The sequence below is a fragment of the Ceratocystis lukuohia genome (genome assembly GCF_044167205.1).
Source record: "Ceratocystis lukuohia strain C4212 chromosome Unknown Supercontig5_pilon, whole genome shotgun sequence".
Lineage (NCBI taxonomy): Eukaryota > Fungi > Ascomycota > Sordariomycetes > Microascales > Ceratocystidaceae > Ceratocystis > Ceratocystis lukuohia.
Genome location: NW_027263524.1, coordinates 2,211,382 through 2,227,331, shown reverse-complemented (window position 1 = coordinate 2,227,331; position 15,950 = coordinate 2,211,382). Strand labels below are relative to the sequence as shown.

Here is a 15,950-nt window from a genome sequence, read left to right as displayed (position 1 = left end):
AGAAAGTTTGATGACTTCTGTCTAGACAGATTGATGTATTTTCTTTCTATACTGCAGAATCACAGTTGAATGAGAGCCTAAAAGGAAATAAGAGATTTCTTGATTTTGATATTATTATTTGTCGGTAATCTGAGCCAGTTCTAGCTAGATCGTTATCCATGGTTGAGTTCGGTAAAGCGTTTGCGCTGGCCATCGCGATGGAAAATGATTTGGATAGTCGCGCGCGGCGAATGTAAACCAAGAGCCATTTTCATGGCATATCCATATATCAGGTGCCCAACTTAACAGTTTGAGAACACGATTAATAAATTTAATGAATTCCATAGTCACTAGAAGAAGCTACTTTCGAAAAGTCTTCATTCTGGTTGAACTATGTGTAAATGAAAGTGTTGGGTTTTGGTGGACGATGTGTTTTTTGCCTGACGAAAAGGTGGTATACCTGTCAGAACATGACTAAGCAGACATGCAGGAAAGGACACGCAACTGTAAACCCAAGTATATATATATCTCATAGTCGATACCTAGGGGTTGACGAAGGAGACTGATGATAGAATAAAGCAATTCTACAACACATATCATACCACTCGGCAGGCGGCTATAGATCACCAACATCATGTTCTATGCCAATAGAAGAACAAGCATGAATAGAGGGATCTAAATTGGCCTGTATCTAGTCTTGGTCAGCCCTGCCACTCGCTCTGCACAAAGCCTTGATTGTTAAAGCTTTCTCCCAAGCCTAAGTTTTTAGTCCATTCATATTCCTCCAAGGTAGATAGATACCTTGCGGTCATGCACTGTATCAAAATTCCCTATAATCATTATTACTACTTGAAGACTTTCTCAGGCTTTATATTCACGACGCACACCCCTCACCACCTAGATGAATCTAGAGAAACAATATGCCATGAATATGCTTGAGGTGTACGGTGGGCCGCTCTTCGTATCTGATAGGTTGATGGTCAGTCTTTCAAGTTTCTCTACTGGGGCCGTACTTTGCTTTGTCGGGCAGGACTTGCCTTCCACCACCCACCATTGCACAAGCCGGGCACACTTTGCTAAATCTGTTGGACCCTGAGCATTGGTATTCTAATTCATAAAGTGTAGTTACCAGCATATTTTCACAAGCTCTATGTGTCTGATTAAGTACTTTTGCTACGAGATGGACTACACAGTCATGCAAGACATTTTATCTTGACTTTCTTCCTTCTTCCCAGGCAGACAAGCTAATTCCTTACCAGGCAAGGGCGTACAATTATGGCTACATTTGACGTTTGTCTCTTCTGTTTCATCCGGAGCCGTGGGTGTGAGGGGAAGGACCTCCAATTTAGGGTTTCCGTCTTTCTGAAGACTTCCTCGAGTCTGCCCTGATGTAGCTATTGATTTAAACGTACCGGATCAGCATCCAGTGTTAGATCATTCCACTATCTGGTACAGCTGTGCTCTATCCCTATTTCCAACAAAGAAGTTGGACACCCTATCCCAAACTGCTCCTTGCCTATCTAGGAGACTGTAGGGGATGACACTACACGTACACGCCGGGTGTAGGTTTTAGGGTTCAGGGTCACATGACAATCTGACCCTGACCCCGCTCTGAGATAGACTTACGAAGCGCCAGCTTCGGAAGTCTGTCACAGAGTTTGCTTCCTTCTTCATCAAGCTTTGAGAATTATAAGAATCGACATACATTTTTAGGATAGCTATTCATACGAGACTCACGTATCTATATGCATCAACGTGAGTGATTATAGCGCTTGTTTACTGTGGTCAATAGTTGCAGGGTTACACCTGCCGTATCATAGACGCAGGCGTAACACCCACAAGAGCTAGTCAACCCCTTTTTTCTTACCATTCTCTCCAAGTTGGTCAGTTTTATTTCCCTTTTTACTGTTCTTTAGTATCGACATCCTGCTTCTGGCATCTTCGTAAGCAACTTTGAAGCTATCACTTTATATATGTCCTTTACTGAGTTCACCATTGCAACATGGCCTGTTTGAGAGTAGCTGAATGCTTCTTCACCAACTACTTAGGCAGCCATCGGCAATTCTTCTCACGAGATTGCAAGCCCCGCCGTTCTTTGCTCGATTCACCTAAGAAGAACTGGAGGTGGGCGCTTGGGGAATTAGTTTTCCCATTAGTAGATGGATATATAAAACATCTATAGGACGTGCAAGTGAGCTCGGACCATTTGAAAGGCACTGTCACAATGTCAATTTCAACGACCTCAAATTCTAGCTCAAATAGTATCTTTGAGACGTCTTGTTGTTGAAGTTTCCTAGGCGATCCTGTAATAATGTCATGGCTATGCTAGAAGCTAGCTTTTTTCCAAGTAAACGATAGACAAGATAGAACTGGCTGTGCTGATGCTACTGTTGAATACAAAGCCGGAGAGAGAGCGCGTTTAAATTTACGCAAAACACTCATACTAGATCTAAATACTCTTGCTGTATGCCATACGAAGAAGCAAATCATTCCCAAACTCTACGAGACTGTATTTATATTCTTCTAGATTGATCGTTAACGCATTCTCTATAGCTAAATCATAGAAACATGTCCTTCATAGCTGGGAACTGGCATAGAAACTACCTTATGCACTTCAATTTTCCATTGCAAGAACGCAAAGACTACGCCAACAGGTCGCCGTATGGCTCCAAATTTCTATAAAAGATGAATGACATCAGCTACCAGTTGTCCTTTCCAGCAATATATAATATAGTGACATCGGAGTGGGTTCTTGGCGTAGAAGTAGTTTCATAGTTCGATAGTATAGATTGCGATTTATGAATCAGTCTTGATGGCTTCTTGCATGGCCAAATCAGAAAAACGCCGAGGGTAATGATGTCTATCCAAGCGTCGAGAATCATGGGAGTAGTGAGGCTTCATAATCTTCTACACCTAAACAGCCTGAGCTCGAACTGGTCATCTACATCAACAAGGCAGGGAATCTTTCGACCGAACTATTGAAAACAAGCGCGTCTCTATTCTCATCTCTTTGCAGAGATCTATGCTCGACGTTTAGGTGAATGGAAATGCCTTTTTGCTATGCTCCTTGACGTATGATCTAAAAGATCGAGCCCTACCCCTCTTGCCTAGCCGACAACCTTGCTGGGCCATTTTGGAATTTTCACAAAACACCCCTATGCTATGTCAACTCCATATCGGATGGTAGCACTAAACAAATCTTTTGCGGAAACGTTGGGACTTGGCCATAACTGAGCTGGGAGGGTAGTCCTCAAAGCAATCCCAACGCGTTAAGCAAAAACGCCATCCTGACCCTGGAGTCCTGGAGTCTTGAACAATGATTGAAGCAGGGCTAGGCTTCTTGCTGTCCTTTGCTACCGGGTTGTTTTTCGTACCTGCGCTTTTGCTACAAGAGAGAGGGGGTTTGTTTTTGACTAGATGCAGAGTTTGGTGGATGTTTGAGAAGATCCACACTCAATCTGAGGGACTTGAGTTAACGAGGCGCTCAACATTGGGCTGAGGTGTGTGTTCGTAGTAAGCTGCCTGGCTTGAACCTTCACTTTCCCTGAATGGCAAGACCTATCTTGGTATTATTCTATCGGCCGGCCTTTGCTCTGAACGGCACCCGATTAAACAGCTCGCCATAGTAGCAAGTCTTGAGACTTTGACATTCCGTGGTATTTGAGATGAGCAAGATTGTACTCCAAGGGATGAACATGCCCGTGGATTCCGGGCACTCCATTTAGGGCTTCTTCCTAGATGAAGGCTAAAGTAATGGATGTGTTAACTGTGACTCTAAAAGCTACATGGATGCCATGCATTTCAGAAGGTATAACACAAATGTCATAGCAAATGGAGATATGTTAGCGGCAAGAAAATGCCTCACTACCAACTACTAATTAACCAAATCACAAAGCAGGTGATGATGATTTTCGGATATGAATGAAGCATTGCCACCCCATTCAAGGTAGTGAATTTGTAACAATCTACCAGTCGCTGTTATGTCTTACATGCTTTAAGCCATGGAATGAATGGTGAGGCAATATTCATTGAAGCCATTGAATGAAGAAAACCGTAAGCTGACTCGGACAGCCTTTTGTGGATAGACCATCGCCACTTGTTTCTTTGAACCAGTTCGCTATACACGCATCATAGGCCTTGGCACTGGTTCTGTCGGCTAGTACATCTTTTGCGGTCTAGAGCAGCTTTTGCTCGAACAAGCCAAGCAGAAGCTCTGTCTTGGCATGATTACTAGGCAGTAAATGGGGGTTCAGGTGAACTGCACACAACTACATTGCGATACGTAGCAAAGCATGACTGATACTTGTCTACACAAATAACGGTGTCTCTACAACGGATTGCGCATCAAGACAAGAGTGGTGTGTTAATCTTATTGCAACCTCTTTATCGCGATATGTACACCTAAGACCAATCCAATGCTGAAATGATGCTGCTTTGGGTCTAGTGTTAGCTGCGACTTGGGGCATATTACCCTTCCGAAGTGGAATCAACTAAGCGAAATCTCGTCACACGCCACGCGACCAACCAGCTGCCTGAAAGAACACCAAACATGCTGTCGTGAGACTTTTTAGAGGCGCAATTAGGACTAGTGCTCTACACCTGGGGGGTTTGAATGGATAGTACCAACAAAAGACGGATTTCTGTAGCTAGACTCACCGTTTTTTTGGACGAAATCAGTCGGGCTACTTCAGATAGAACTGGTATAGCTGATTATAAGATGTTCCAGCCGCTTTTCTATACTGGGCAAAATGCAGAATTGCTACCATCTACAAATTCTCTTTCAGCGACTCCTGAATCCTTTGGCTTCCGTGATTCAATGTCAGTGGCGACATGGCACTGGCTACTACACCACCTCGTCTTACTTAACCTCGCCCGTCATATCCTCTCCTGCATCTATTCATGGGCCGGCACGTCTTTGTCTCAAACTATAAGTAAGAGCCTGATCTCACCACCGGGTTCGAGCAAAAGTGGCCTTCCATCCACGCCCTATATGACAGTTCCCTCCAAATATTTGCGACATAATCGGCATCATCGAAATGAATTCCCAAAGTTCAGAAGCCCTGAGAAACCAGGCTCAACTCATGTGGGTTGGAGGCAAAGAGGTGCCCGGCTCAGGTCCAGTGTAAGCTTGCACCGTTGTATGCCACTTCAGCAAAAATCCCATTAGGCTAATAGGACAAACAGAATCCCCGTCGTGGACCCTTCTCTTGGTAGGCCAATCGACTTGTAAGTGCCCATTCACGGCGCTGTGTAGCAGGATACTGAAATTTCATAGCGTCCATTCCGCTGGCATTGACGATGTAAACAAGGCCGTCGAAGTAGGCCATGCGGCCTATAATACTGGTATCTGGTCCCGTGCCAGCCGCCATACACGGGCCCAGACCCTTGACAACGCTGCAATATCGATCATGCGCAATATCGACATCTTGACCGAAATGGAAGTGACACAAACCGGGCGGCCCATACGTGAGATGGCGGCCCAAGTGCCTACTATGGTCAAGTGGTTTCAATACTACGCCGCTCTGCTGCGCACTGAGGAGCGCTCTGTCCTGCCGACTAACGGCAGCGTACACAATTGGGTCGACCGTGTGCCTCTTGGTGTGGTGGTCCTGATAACACCGTTCAACCATCCGCTTCTGATTGCCGTCAAGAAGCTTGCGCCAGCTCTCGCCGCTGGAAACAGCGTTATTTTGAAACCCAGCGAGCTGGCGCCCGTTACATCGCTGCTCATTGCTCGCTTGTTGAGTGACGCCGGAATTCCGGACGGTGTCATCAGCGTGATCCCCGGATATGGTCCAACGACCGGCCAAGCGTTGGCTCAACATCCCCTAGTGCGCAAGGTGGATGTCACTGGTGGGACAATGGCGGGAAGGTCGATTGGGGCTCTGATCGGCGGGAGCTTAACTCCTCTCACGGCCGAGCTGGGTGGGAATGCCCCGGTGATTGTGCTGGAAAAAGCCAACATCGAGGCAGCCGTCAATGGTGTCATGTTTGGCTCGTTCATGGCTACTGGCCAGTCCTGCATAGCGGCTACGCGGATTATCGTGCAGGAGTCGATCCTTGACGAATTTTTGCAGAAACTCGTCGTCAAGGCGACATCGATTGTGCCGCGGATAGGAAGCCCGCGGAACGCGAATTCCATGATGGGCCCAATCATCAGCAAGGAGCAGTTTGACAGGATATGTAAGCTGGTCGACGACACGGATGCCAGCGGCCATGCTACAGTTTTGTGTGGCGGCGTACGCCTTACGGGGAAAAGCCTGCTGGATTCCATAAATCTCGACACCGGCTACTTCTACGGGCCAACGGTGCTGGCTTCAAACCCCGCACATTCGCGAGCCGTACTCAATACTCGCCTTTGGAAAGAGGAGGTCTTTGGGCCAGTCATTGTTGTCGTCGGATGCGAGTCCGAGGATGAGGCTATCAAACTTGCTAACGACAGTGACTATGGGCTTGGCGCAGCTGTATGGACCCAAGATCTCTCGCAAGCCTTTAGAGTTACCGAGAAGATTGAGGCTGGTGTTGTATGGGTCAACACCCACCACTACAACGACCCAAGCAGCCCTTTGGGAGCTGCCAAGTCCAGCTCGGGAGTGGGGAGCGAGAGTGGCAAGGAGGCATACTATGCCTACACCAGAATGAAGAGCACGGTCATTAACTTTGCGTCGGCTGAGAATATGCTGGCTACCGAGGATTGGTTCCGGGAGGATCTACCTCCTGTGCAGTATGGCTAGGTAAGGGCTCGAATTGGCGACGGGCTCATGGTATAATAGATGGCTAGGTGACCATAGACTTTCATAGACCGGAAAATAAACTGCGGTCAGCCCATAAAGTGCATATCTGCTGTTGGCAGTAAGCTACACACAACACTAGCTCATCCGTAGTATGTCCCATAGACCAACAACATACATAGACGACAGATAACGAGGCTGCATCAGAGAAAGAAGTACTGTGGCCGCTCTAAAGGGAGGATCGCTTAGAGCAACACTTGACATAGACTCAAGGAATTTCAGTGCATACCTGAACCAACCATAACAAGAAATGGGTGGAGCTGCTCGATGGGCTAGGCCCGACTCTAGCAAAAAGCGGGATGAGAGGCTTGCTGAAAAGCAGGCCTGGGAATGGCTTCTGTCACTCGAGAAGAGCTTTTCGACAGACTCGCTCTACAGCTTTCATACAAAAACGACTAATCAGGCTAAAACCCCCAAATGGCTCCATGTGCATCTTGTACTAGCCGGTATCTAAATCTCAAGTTGAAAGGTTTTGATAGATGAATGCCAATGGTGTCAGGGAGTGTGAGATGGCTTATAGGCTTGGCAAGCTTGAGGGAATCTTGCTCTTACTACAGCACGACATGTCTAGTCTGAGCTCTCTTTAGAAGCTAGCTATCACAGTAATTGATGCATGTGCTTGCTGCTACTAGCTCTGTTTTGGAACCCGCGGTCTTCTATCGCTCCCGACTTTATAGCTCTGCATCATCCGAGGTTCAACGAGAACCTTGGGCACTTGTCGTGCCGTTTCAGCTTGCCCTGTAAAGGGCGATGATGCAATGGGTCTAGGTGCGTCCATTGAATGAGGGAATGACCGCCGTTTTATTACATGCAACCATGCTATGCATGAATTGATTAGAAGTGGGCTATTGCGCAGCCAACGAAAGTAACTTATACCGTAAGACTACATGCTAGGTGGCCAAAGTTTACGGAGTCCTCTTTGGTGCCAGACGGGCCAATGACAGAAGTTGGCCGGCTGAAGCTGCCAGGAGAAACGAAGGTGAAACGAGCCGTCAAGGCGATTCTATTTCGTCAAAATACTAGAATTGCTGAAACGGAAAAGGGCCAGCGTACATGATAAGCATGTGCGCCAAACAAATATGTGCGCCGAAAAAGCCGACAGCCAAGACAGAACGGGCATAAAAACGCAACCAAGCATCTCGAAAATTGAAACTAACTCTTACGCTCTTCCGCAGGTATCTTGGGAGCTACCCGACACGTCCTCGCATTATGGTTGGTTCGGCCACACTTTCCGCAGTGCCTTTTTCCTGATTTGCGACGTTTGCCAATCGTCTGATGCGACCGCTGAAGTACCTGCATGTCAGCCCTCAATGATGCCGCCTGAAGCCTGGCTTTCCTAATTTCCCCAACAATCGACTTGAGCGTCTCAAGAATAAACACTTGAGCGCTACTTTGGTCCCACCGGTTTTCCCTTTCGGGGTTTTTGGATGTGGTGATGGCCTCAAGCGGGGCCTTTGGTGATCTGGGAGTAGAAGGCTCAGAAAGGCTGGCCTTCTCCTTGAACGGTGCCGAGGGCCGTAGCCGCGAATCACGTTCTGGCTCCAAAGAAGCAGCCTTGGCCCGTCTAAGTCCTCTCCTGGGTGTTCTTTGCATCATGGTGGCTTGATGAGTAATAGTAGATGCCGCGAAGAAACGTTGGTTATAGGGCGCCTGATCAGACGCTCGACTCCCCAGCTGTTTGCCTTTTTGAACGGTTTAAAGTGGCCAGTGTTAAGATCAAGAGGCTTGAGTCGGTGAAATGAATGAGGTGGTAAACAAAGCGTGATGATGCTGTCGATCTTGTAATGCTTCTGGAAGTGTCACAGGCTAGTTGTAGATCAGTCGTATGAGCAAGTTCAGAGATAATCGGAGATTCCAGATTAAGAAGAAAAGGGAAGAAGGCATCCAAGTTGCTCCGGAGAGCAGGAGTATTTATCTTGCAGCGCATCTCTACGACTATGTTTTGTGTAACTTGTGTGGCGCCCACTACCAGGCCCTAACAAAGTCAGCCAGTGGCCAGCGGGAGCTTTCATCCCATTGAAGAGCAGAAGGTCATAAAATACGTGATGAACGAATGAAACAAGCAAGCAAGTGAAACAAACACCCTGAGTTTCTTCCTGGAAATCACAATGAAAACAGAACAAACCATTTGATCAACCTGGACCATTTGCTATACTCTTCTCACTTGCCACTTGAAATGTTTTTGCATCATTGCCAGGCTTACTGAAGACACCATAATTCTGGGCCCCCAGTCATGGTGGCTCCCTTGACCACCACTTCTCACTGATACAGCCTCTATCGACACATCTTCATGCATTTGATCAATTGCTTGGCTTCCTTCCTCTAATTTCATTACCCCTCTTCTCTGTAGCCAGGACCTCTTTGCTCTCCGGTGCTTGCTTAGTATCCCATTCACCTCCAGACCTTAGGGTTAGTATAGGACATGGACACAAAGGGCTGTTTTCAATGCCGTGGGCTTGGTCTTGACACTGTCGTGATGCATATATAAATCAGTTGAGATCCGCTCTTCAACCAAGAATTAGATGAAGGAGAAACAACTTCAATAATCACGTATTCCTTCTTTTTCTCACACTAAAGCATCTGACGTCAAGGGGTTGAAGTAGACAAGATGAATGATGTGGCATGCAAAGCCTGATGACCATCACAATAACGCTCTTTGGTCTCCTTAAGCTGTGCAAGTTGAATGGCATTTTGTTTAGAAAAGGGTGCGCTTGAACCCGTAGCATCGATTCTCTTATCGACTTAATTCTAGTGGGCCTGGAGTCGTGATACTAGAGAGTGATTCCTACTTGCTTGGGAGCACTTGTGGAAGTCTTCGTGTCTAGCATCTACGACTCTACCCGCGGCAAGGGTCGGGCAGAGGCATCAGGTGTTGCATCGTCATCTTTGATATCATCTTCGTCAGATTCAGACATGTCAAACCACTCGTGTTTTCATGTGTCATGTTTACCCTGGGCATAACTATCGAGACGCAACCAGCCAAATATGCTGTGTGTTGCATTCTCCAAGATGGCTTCCCAATCTCGTGCCATTTCTTCATAACATATGGCTGTAGTACATGTATTTCCGGCCCCCTGCCTTGATGACCAACCCAAAATTCTTTGACTGCCTGACTTTTGCGATGACCGGAATCTAAGATTGCCATCCTCGCACTCCCGATCGATGCCTTCATACTGAACCCCATGATCTTCGCATTGCTGATGGACTCGGATCTCTATATCAACATTATTGCCGGCTATATGCTTGATAGCTGCCAAAGTCCCTTGAAGCCAAGGAGTGGCGGTGTTGCACTCAATAAAAGACTCATAGAAAACACAGAGAAGAAGAGGACGCATACCTCTAGTATATCAACTTATAGTCAGAAGTCTGACTATGCAATGGCTACTATGAATACAATTGTCATTCGATTTCTTCTCAAAATGGTCGGATCTAATATGTGGTACACCCGTCCTCCTACTAGGGGTGGGAGATCGTAAAGATCTCAGGCTGCCCATAGAACGGAGAAAAAGAACAGAAGCCAACGCAGCTTGACTCTGGTTAGATACATTGTGTCGTGCGCAAAATCTGTTGAGATAATGGGTGGCATCTCAGAATGCTGCGGCAGGATATATAGAAGACACAGAATCCGTTGTGTGCAGTAGCAGGCAGAGAAACCAAGGCTCACCTAGACCTGCTTAGCAAAGCAACGCAAGATGCGATATGGGCCTACTCAGATGGCCCACGCAACAGTGACAGAGACGCTGGAGCAGACTGGACTGTCTACTACCGAGGCAAAGTGATCGCACAGGGCAATGGCTCATGCGGCAGACACAGGGAAGTGGCGGACGCAGAAGCCGGGCACTTCGAAGTTCGCCACCCTCCATATCCACCTGGCCCTTGAAAAGCCAGCCGGCAAAGCGCACTGGATCCTAGGACACTACGAAGACCCAGGCAATGAAGCAGTCGATCAGCTAGCCAAAGCGGGTTGCAAGAGCGAGGGCCTTCTGGTTCCAAGGGCGATGATGTCACTGACAGCAGCAAGAAGACGGAGAAACGAAGCCTTTATACCGGACTTCCAACACTCGATAAAATAAAACTTCCCGACAACTAGACATCCCGGCGGAGCACTGAGCTAGCTGAAACCATACGACATTGGTTGGATGAAGGGGGTAGACAGAGGTACGGTCGCCCGAGTCTTGACAGCACGCACCGGACACGGCGACTTCAAAGAGTATCACGTACGGCTCAACCACATGAGTGCAGAAATGCGGTGCCCAGTGGCAGGGTGTAACCAACCCAAGACCGTTAACCATCCGTGGGAGTGTTGAGGCTACAATAAGAAACTGTTCATGAGATTTGTACGAAAGCTCCTCACAGGAGACAGGGGCTGTAGATATCTGGCAGGAAAACTAGACCCCAAGTGGAGGGTGTTCCGCATTGGGATGTGAAAGGGGACGGCACGGCGAGAGGGGGGTTTTCTCGGAAGTGGGAGTGCCGAGCTATAATTTTGCCTTTTTTTGCAAATTTTCTTTGCATTTGTTCTACGCTCTGCTCACTATTGTTTGTTGTTTGATGTCTATTTGCTTTCTTTCTTTTTTTTGCCCTTTTGTACTTCAACCACAATAGAGTGGAAACGAGCAACGAGTTAACTTGGGAGCAATTGTGCTTCGCTCGTCAAAACTCTGTAGTGAACATGGCAGAGCGTTAATTCTGTCCAGTAGGGAGTCCGGCGTCGTTTGATCTCTGTGATTCCCGTAGACATGAAATATATTCTATTCCAAGTTCAGGCTCTTGCCCCTGAGGACTTCGATGATGAGAAATTTATACCTGGGTTTCTAGTCACGTGCTATTGCCTGCGCGTCGGCTTAGTCATGTTTTGACACAAAATCGTTCCAACATTAAGATGCGTAAAATGTCCTAGATCAGTCCACCAGAAAGGGCTCTACTTGATAATGAACACGAGGTTTTGAATAAAATAGGTAAGACTCAATCAAGCAAGAATTTCCTGGTCTATTATTAAATGCAGAGCCGCTGGGTCATATGCTGCGAACATCGTTGCTTGCAAGATCTTCTCATCGAAACAAACTTATCATTTTCTCTGATCGCATAGCTTGGACAGACACGCTGAATACCAGAAAATATATATGTTATTAAGCACCCATTTTTTCTCAGATACCAGTAACGCGCGTGTCTTGGCAACTGTTTCACGTCGTGTACTCCTAGTCACTCAAAGACCGTCGCTATTTACCAGCATGACTCACAGAAAGTCAAGCAGTATGTTGTGTGGTGTGAGAATATAGGTCCAGCATTTTCATTTGAGCTTCCTTCCGGCTCTATTCATCCCCTCCCTTTTCCTTATTTGCTGGCCTTTTTGACGAGAACAATGTTCTATCAGTTTATCTGGGCTTCATCCGGAGTTCTGCTGGGAGTCTGCTTTCAACCAGCCTAGTGGCTAAATCCCTACATGTGGGAAGATTGAGCCCTGAGGCAAACTCTGCCCCTACCTTGTTCTGGACGAAAAAGACTCCCTCTATAGGTAAACTCGTCAAAGTTGTAGATATCAGCTAGACTGATACCATACTTTGCAATTTTGTTCTCCACAAGCCTGAGTCAATCGCGAATGACGGCTGGATCGTCAAATTTGGCCCTCCGGTGGTCGTATGACATGTAAGAAACAATTCAAAGCATGCAACGAAATAGGTCTTACGGTTAATCTTCATAGCATCTATCTGCGTTTATCTTGGCAGTGCAACCCTCAGTCCCGCTGTCACTTCTGGTTATGGCGAAAATTTACCAAGAGCAACAATACCGAGGGTCTAGCTGATGAGAAAGACTGTGCAATTATTGCCGTCCAGTAGCATGCTGCCACGAGGCATGGCGTCGTGGGTGGCTGCTCATTTTCGCAAAGAGCTTAAAGCTCCCTTCCTATTCCCACTTATATGGCTCGCCACAGGAACACCATAAGAACAGAACGAATATAAACTTGAGAGGGTAAAACGCCAGCGACACAGCGCTATGCATTATATGATCTAGCTTGCCAATTCCATCAAGATTTCATGTTTTCAGCCTTGTTTCAAACTCTGGGTAAACAAAAACCCAGAATTTACGCTGGCTAGCAACCCTAGACCGACATTGCGTCATTAGATGTCAGAACATGACTAAGCTGACGCGGAGGCGTAATCACCTGACACTAACCAGGGGCATTTTATATTTGTAAGGCTATAGCGCACAGAAAGCTGAATCGGAAATACTAGCGAGTCGGCAAGAAATTCGCTCAACGACTCTTGTTGCCTTTTAATCAATCATCTCTCAACAACCCAGTATGCCGCAGCTAGACAAAGAGAAAAACATCGTTTTGGCTATTCAGGCGCTTCGAAACGACCCGAAATTACGCATCTATCCCACCGCAAAGAAATACAAAGTACCGCCGAGTACCCTCTATGATCGCTATCATGGCAAACCTTTTCGAGGCGATCTTATCTCCAATTCACGCAAGCTATCTGATCCAGAGGAACAGATCATCATTGAATACATTATTGATTTGGATTCTCGAGGGTTCCCGCCCCGCCTTCGTAGTGTGGAAGAAATGGCCAACCGACTACTCGCCCACCGTGACACGTCGCCCGTTAGCAAGCGCTGGGCTTGTAACTTCATCAAGCGACAACCAGACCTCAAAAAACATTTCGACCATAGCCACGTCCGTCACAAGGCCAAGTCCAGCGATCCAGCCCCCATTCGCGACTGGTTCAGGCTCGTGGAAAATACAATTGAGAAGTATGGTATTGAGCTAGTCGACATTTACAACTTTGATGGAACTGGCTTTATGATGGGCATGATTGCAAGCAGAATGGTTATCACAGGCGCAGAAGGGCGTAGAAAGGCAAAATCAATTCAGTTAGAGAGTCGAGAATGGATTACCGTTATCCAGGCGATCAATGCGGAAGGCTGCGCGATCCCACCGTTCATCGTGGTTGCAAGCCAAGATCACATCGCCAACTGGCACCAAGAAAGCAGCCTCCCGGAGGATTGGGCCATTGTGACGACTCATAATGGCTGGGCTGACAATGATACAAGCCTTGCATGGCTCAAGCACTTCAATCAACACACTACAGGCCGATCAACCGGTCGCTATCGTCTTCTAATTATCGATGGGTATGACAGTCACCACTCGGTTGAGTTTGAGAAATATTGCGAAGACAACAACATCATCACACTGTGCATGCCGCCTAACTCGTCTCGCTTACTCCAACCTCTTGATATCGGGTGCTTTGAACCGCTCAAACAGGCCTATAGTCAAGAAATTGAGGAACTAACCGAATCCTGCAATGTTTCGACGGCCAAGTTCTTCCAAGCCTTCTACGCCGCCCACCAGGCCACTATGACGAGAAGCAATATTAAGAATGGGTTCAGGGGGGCCGGGCTTGTTCCACTAGACCCTGCAAGCGTCATATCAAAGCTTCATGTGCGGCTTCGGACCACAACGCCCGTCCGGGACGAGGAAAGTCTAGCTAGCCCATGGGTTCCTAGGACGCCAAAGACAGTGCTTGAGGCTGTAGCACAGTCTGAATACCTCAAGAGACAAATCGAGAAGCATAGGGGGAGCCCACCTCCATCCATCCTTGGGGCCCTGGAGTCACTGGCGAAGGGAACCAGGGCGATAATGCAGAAGGTGACCTCATTGCAGTCTGAGGTCCAGGGCCTTCAACAGTCAACTGCGATCCTTAGGAAGCAGCGGGGAGCAAAAAGAGCCGGGCTACGAAGTGCAGACAAAATAGCTTCGGGTCAGGCAAAGGATGGGACGAGCCAGGAAGATGTTTATACGCAAGTGAGGTCAGAATTATCAAGAAGTGGCAGTCCGGGAAGCGCGGCGGCGGCGAGGGAAAGACGGTGTGGAAGATGTGGTAAATCTGGCCACAACTCGAGAACATGTCAAATTATTGCTGGAAGATCTGGGGAAGGGAATAGTAATTAGTTTCAATTGAAATAACGTTTTAATGTGATTTTATTCAGAATTCTATCAGGAGGGTGACTATTCTTGCCGGCTATCTTGTGTTTCCGACTTGCTTATCACGCATGTCACTGAAATTAAGATTCATCTTGGGCAAACCTATAAAACTATTAATAACGCTGTACAAAACCCGACCCTTTCTCTCATATCACGGAAGAAACTCCGACTGGAAGGTCAAGTATTGACAAGCATCTTCGTTCTCTTCAAGACCAATATTGTCCACTTCAGATAACAATGACTGCAAAGCTTTCAAGACTTTCTCTCTCTCCTGCTTTCTGTTACGAGTTCGTGGGTCCGCAAATATCGGATACCGTTCTGAGTCAAGCCCAACAGCCAAAATGATGCCAAGTGTTGGATGAAATGTTGGATGAACTACATGGAGGATGGGTATTGTGGGGAATCTGTCTTTTGTCGGATTAACCCTGGGTAAACTCGAGCCTGAATACTGCATCATGGAAGAAATTAACACTTTAGAGAAAGAATAGAAAACAAGCTTCACCATTACGATCAATCTGTATACCAGCACGGTTCCACGTGCGGTTGTACAGGATCACGAGTGACTTCCCAAGTGATAAAATCCGAATTCAATAGATTGTTCCGACACCAAGATTAGTCTTGTCGTTTCCTAAAGAAGGGCGAACTATAGTGCCAGTTGATTCGCCCTGCAAACACATCATCAAGCCAATGATGGGAACTTTGTCAAACCCGAGCTGCTCGCATCCAATCATGGTGTGATCGATCATAAGCCGGGTTCGTGCATTTGCCTAATGTATCAGAGGCGCGATTCTTCACTTGTATAATGATACAGCCAAGATAGGTTTCTGGATTTTGCCTTCTGGGAATAAAAACTGGAATCAGAATATTATCCCTACTCCTTGAGGACTCAACAAGTCAATGATGACAAATGGCCAAAGTCGTTAATACCTAGATAGCAATGTCTACATGGACAGGTTTGGAGTGAGAATAAATCTGGTTTTCTCATGCTAATAGGTCTCAAGATATTAGCGATCTATTTGCTAAAGATAAACGTGCCCTTTTTTAGTTTATTGTGGCGACCTATCCCTAATTAGTGTACTATTACACCTGTGTAGAAATTCTACTATGTCCAGAACAACTACAGGTGAACACCCCCAATATACAGTTAGTACAGCATGCGTCTCTGGGAATAGAACGGGGCGCGATTGGGCTACGGG

The 15,950-nt window shown here is 46.9% G+C and overlaps 3 protein-coding genes across 3 annotated transcripts; 2 read left to right on the top strand and 1 right to left on the bottom strand.

The window, feature by feature from the left end:
- Positions 1-5,015: 5,015 nt before the first annotated feature.
- On the top strand, positions 5,016-6,713 carry HOO65_050480 (Betaine aldehyde dehydrogenase 2, mitochondrial; the record flags this gene model as incomplete). The annotated part of the gene is made up of 3 exons (XM_071003314.1): positions 5,016-5,101; positions 5,164-5,205; positions 5,255-6,713. The coding sequence occupies 3 exons, from the start codon at positions 5,016-5,018 to the stop codon at positions 6,711-6,713; spliced, it is 1,587 nt and encodes a 528-aa protein (XP_070858539.1).
- A 1,209-nt stretch (positions 6,714-7,922) lies between these two features.
- HOO65_050479 (uncharacterized protein) lies at positions 7,923-8,366 on the bottom strand (the record flags this gene model as incomplete). Its single annotated transcript, XM_071000912.1, has 1 exon — positions 7,923-8,366. The coding sequence occupies one exon, from the start codon at positions 8,364-8,366 to the stop codon at positions 7,923-7,925; it is 444 nt and encodes a 147-aa protein (XP_070858538.1).
- A 4,705-nt stretch (positions 8,367-13,071) lies between these two features.
- HOO65_050478 (uncharacterized protein) lies at positions 13,072-14,721 on the top strand (the record flags this gene model as incomplete). The annotated part of the gene is made up of 1 exon (XM_071000911.1): positions 13,072-14,721. The coding sequence occupies one exon, from the start codon at positions 13,072-13,074 to the stop codon at positions 14,719-14,721; it is 1,650 nt and encodes a 549-aa protein (XP_070858537.1).
- Between the last annotated feature and the right edge of the window lie 1,229 nt (positions 14,722-15,950).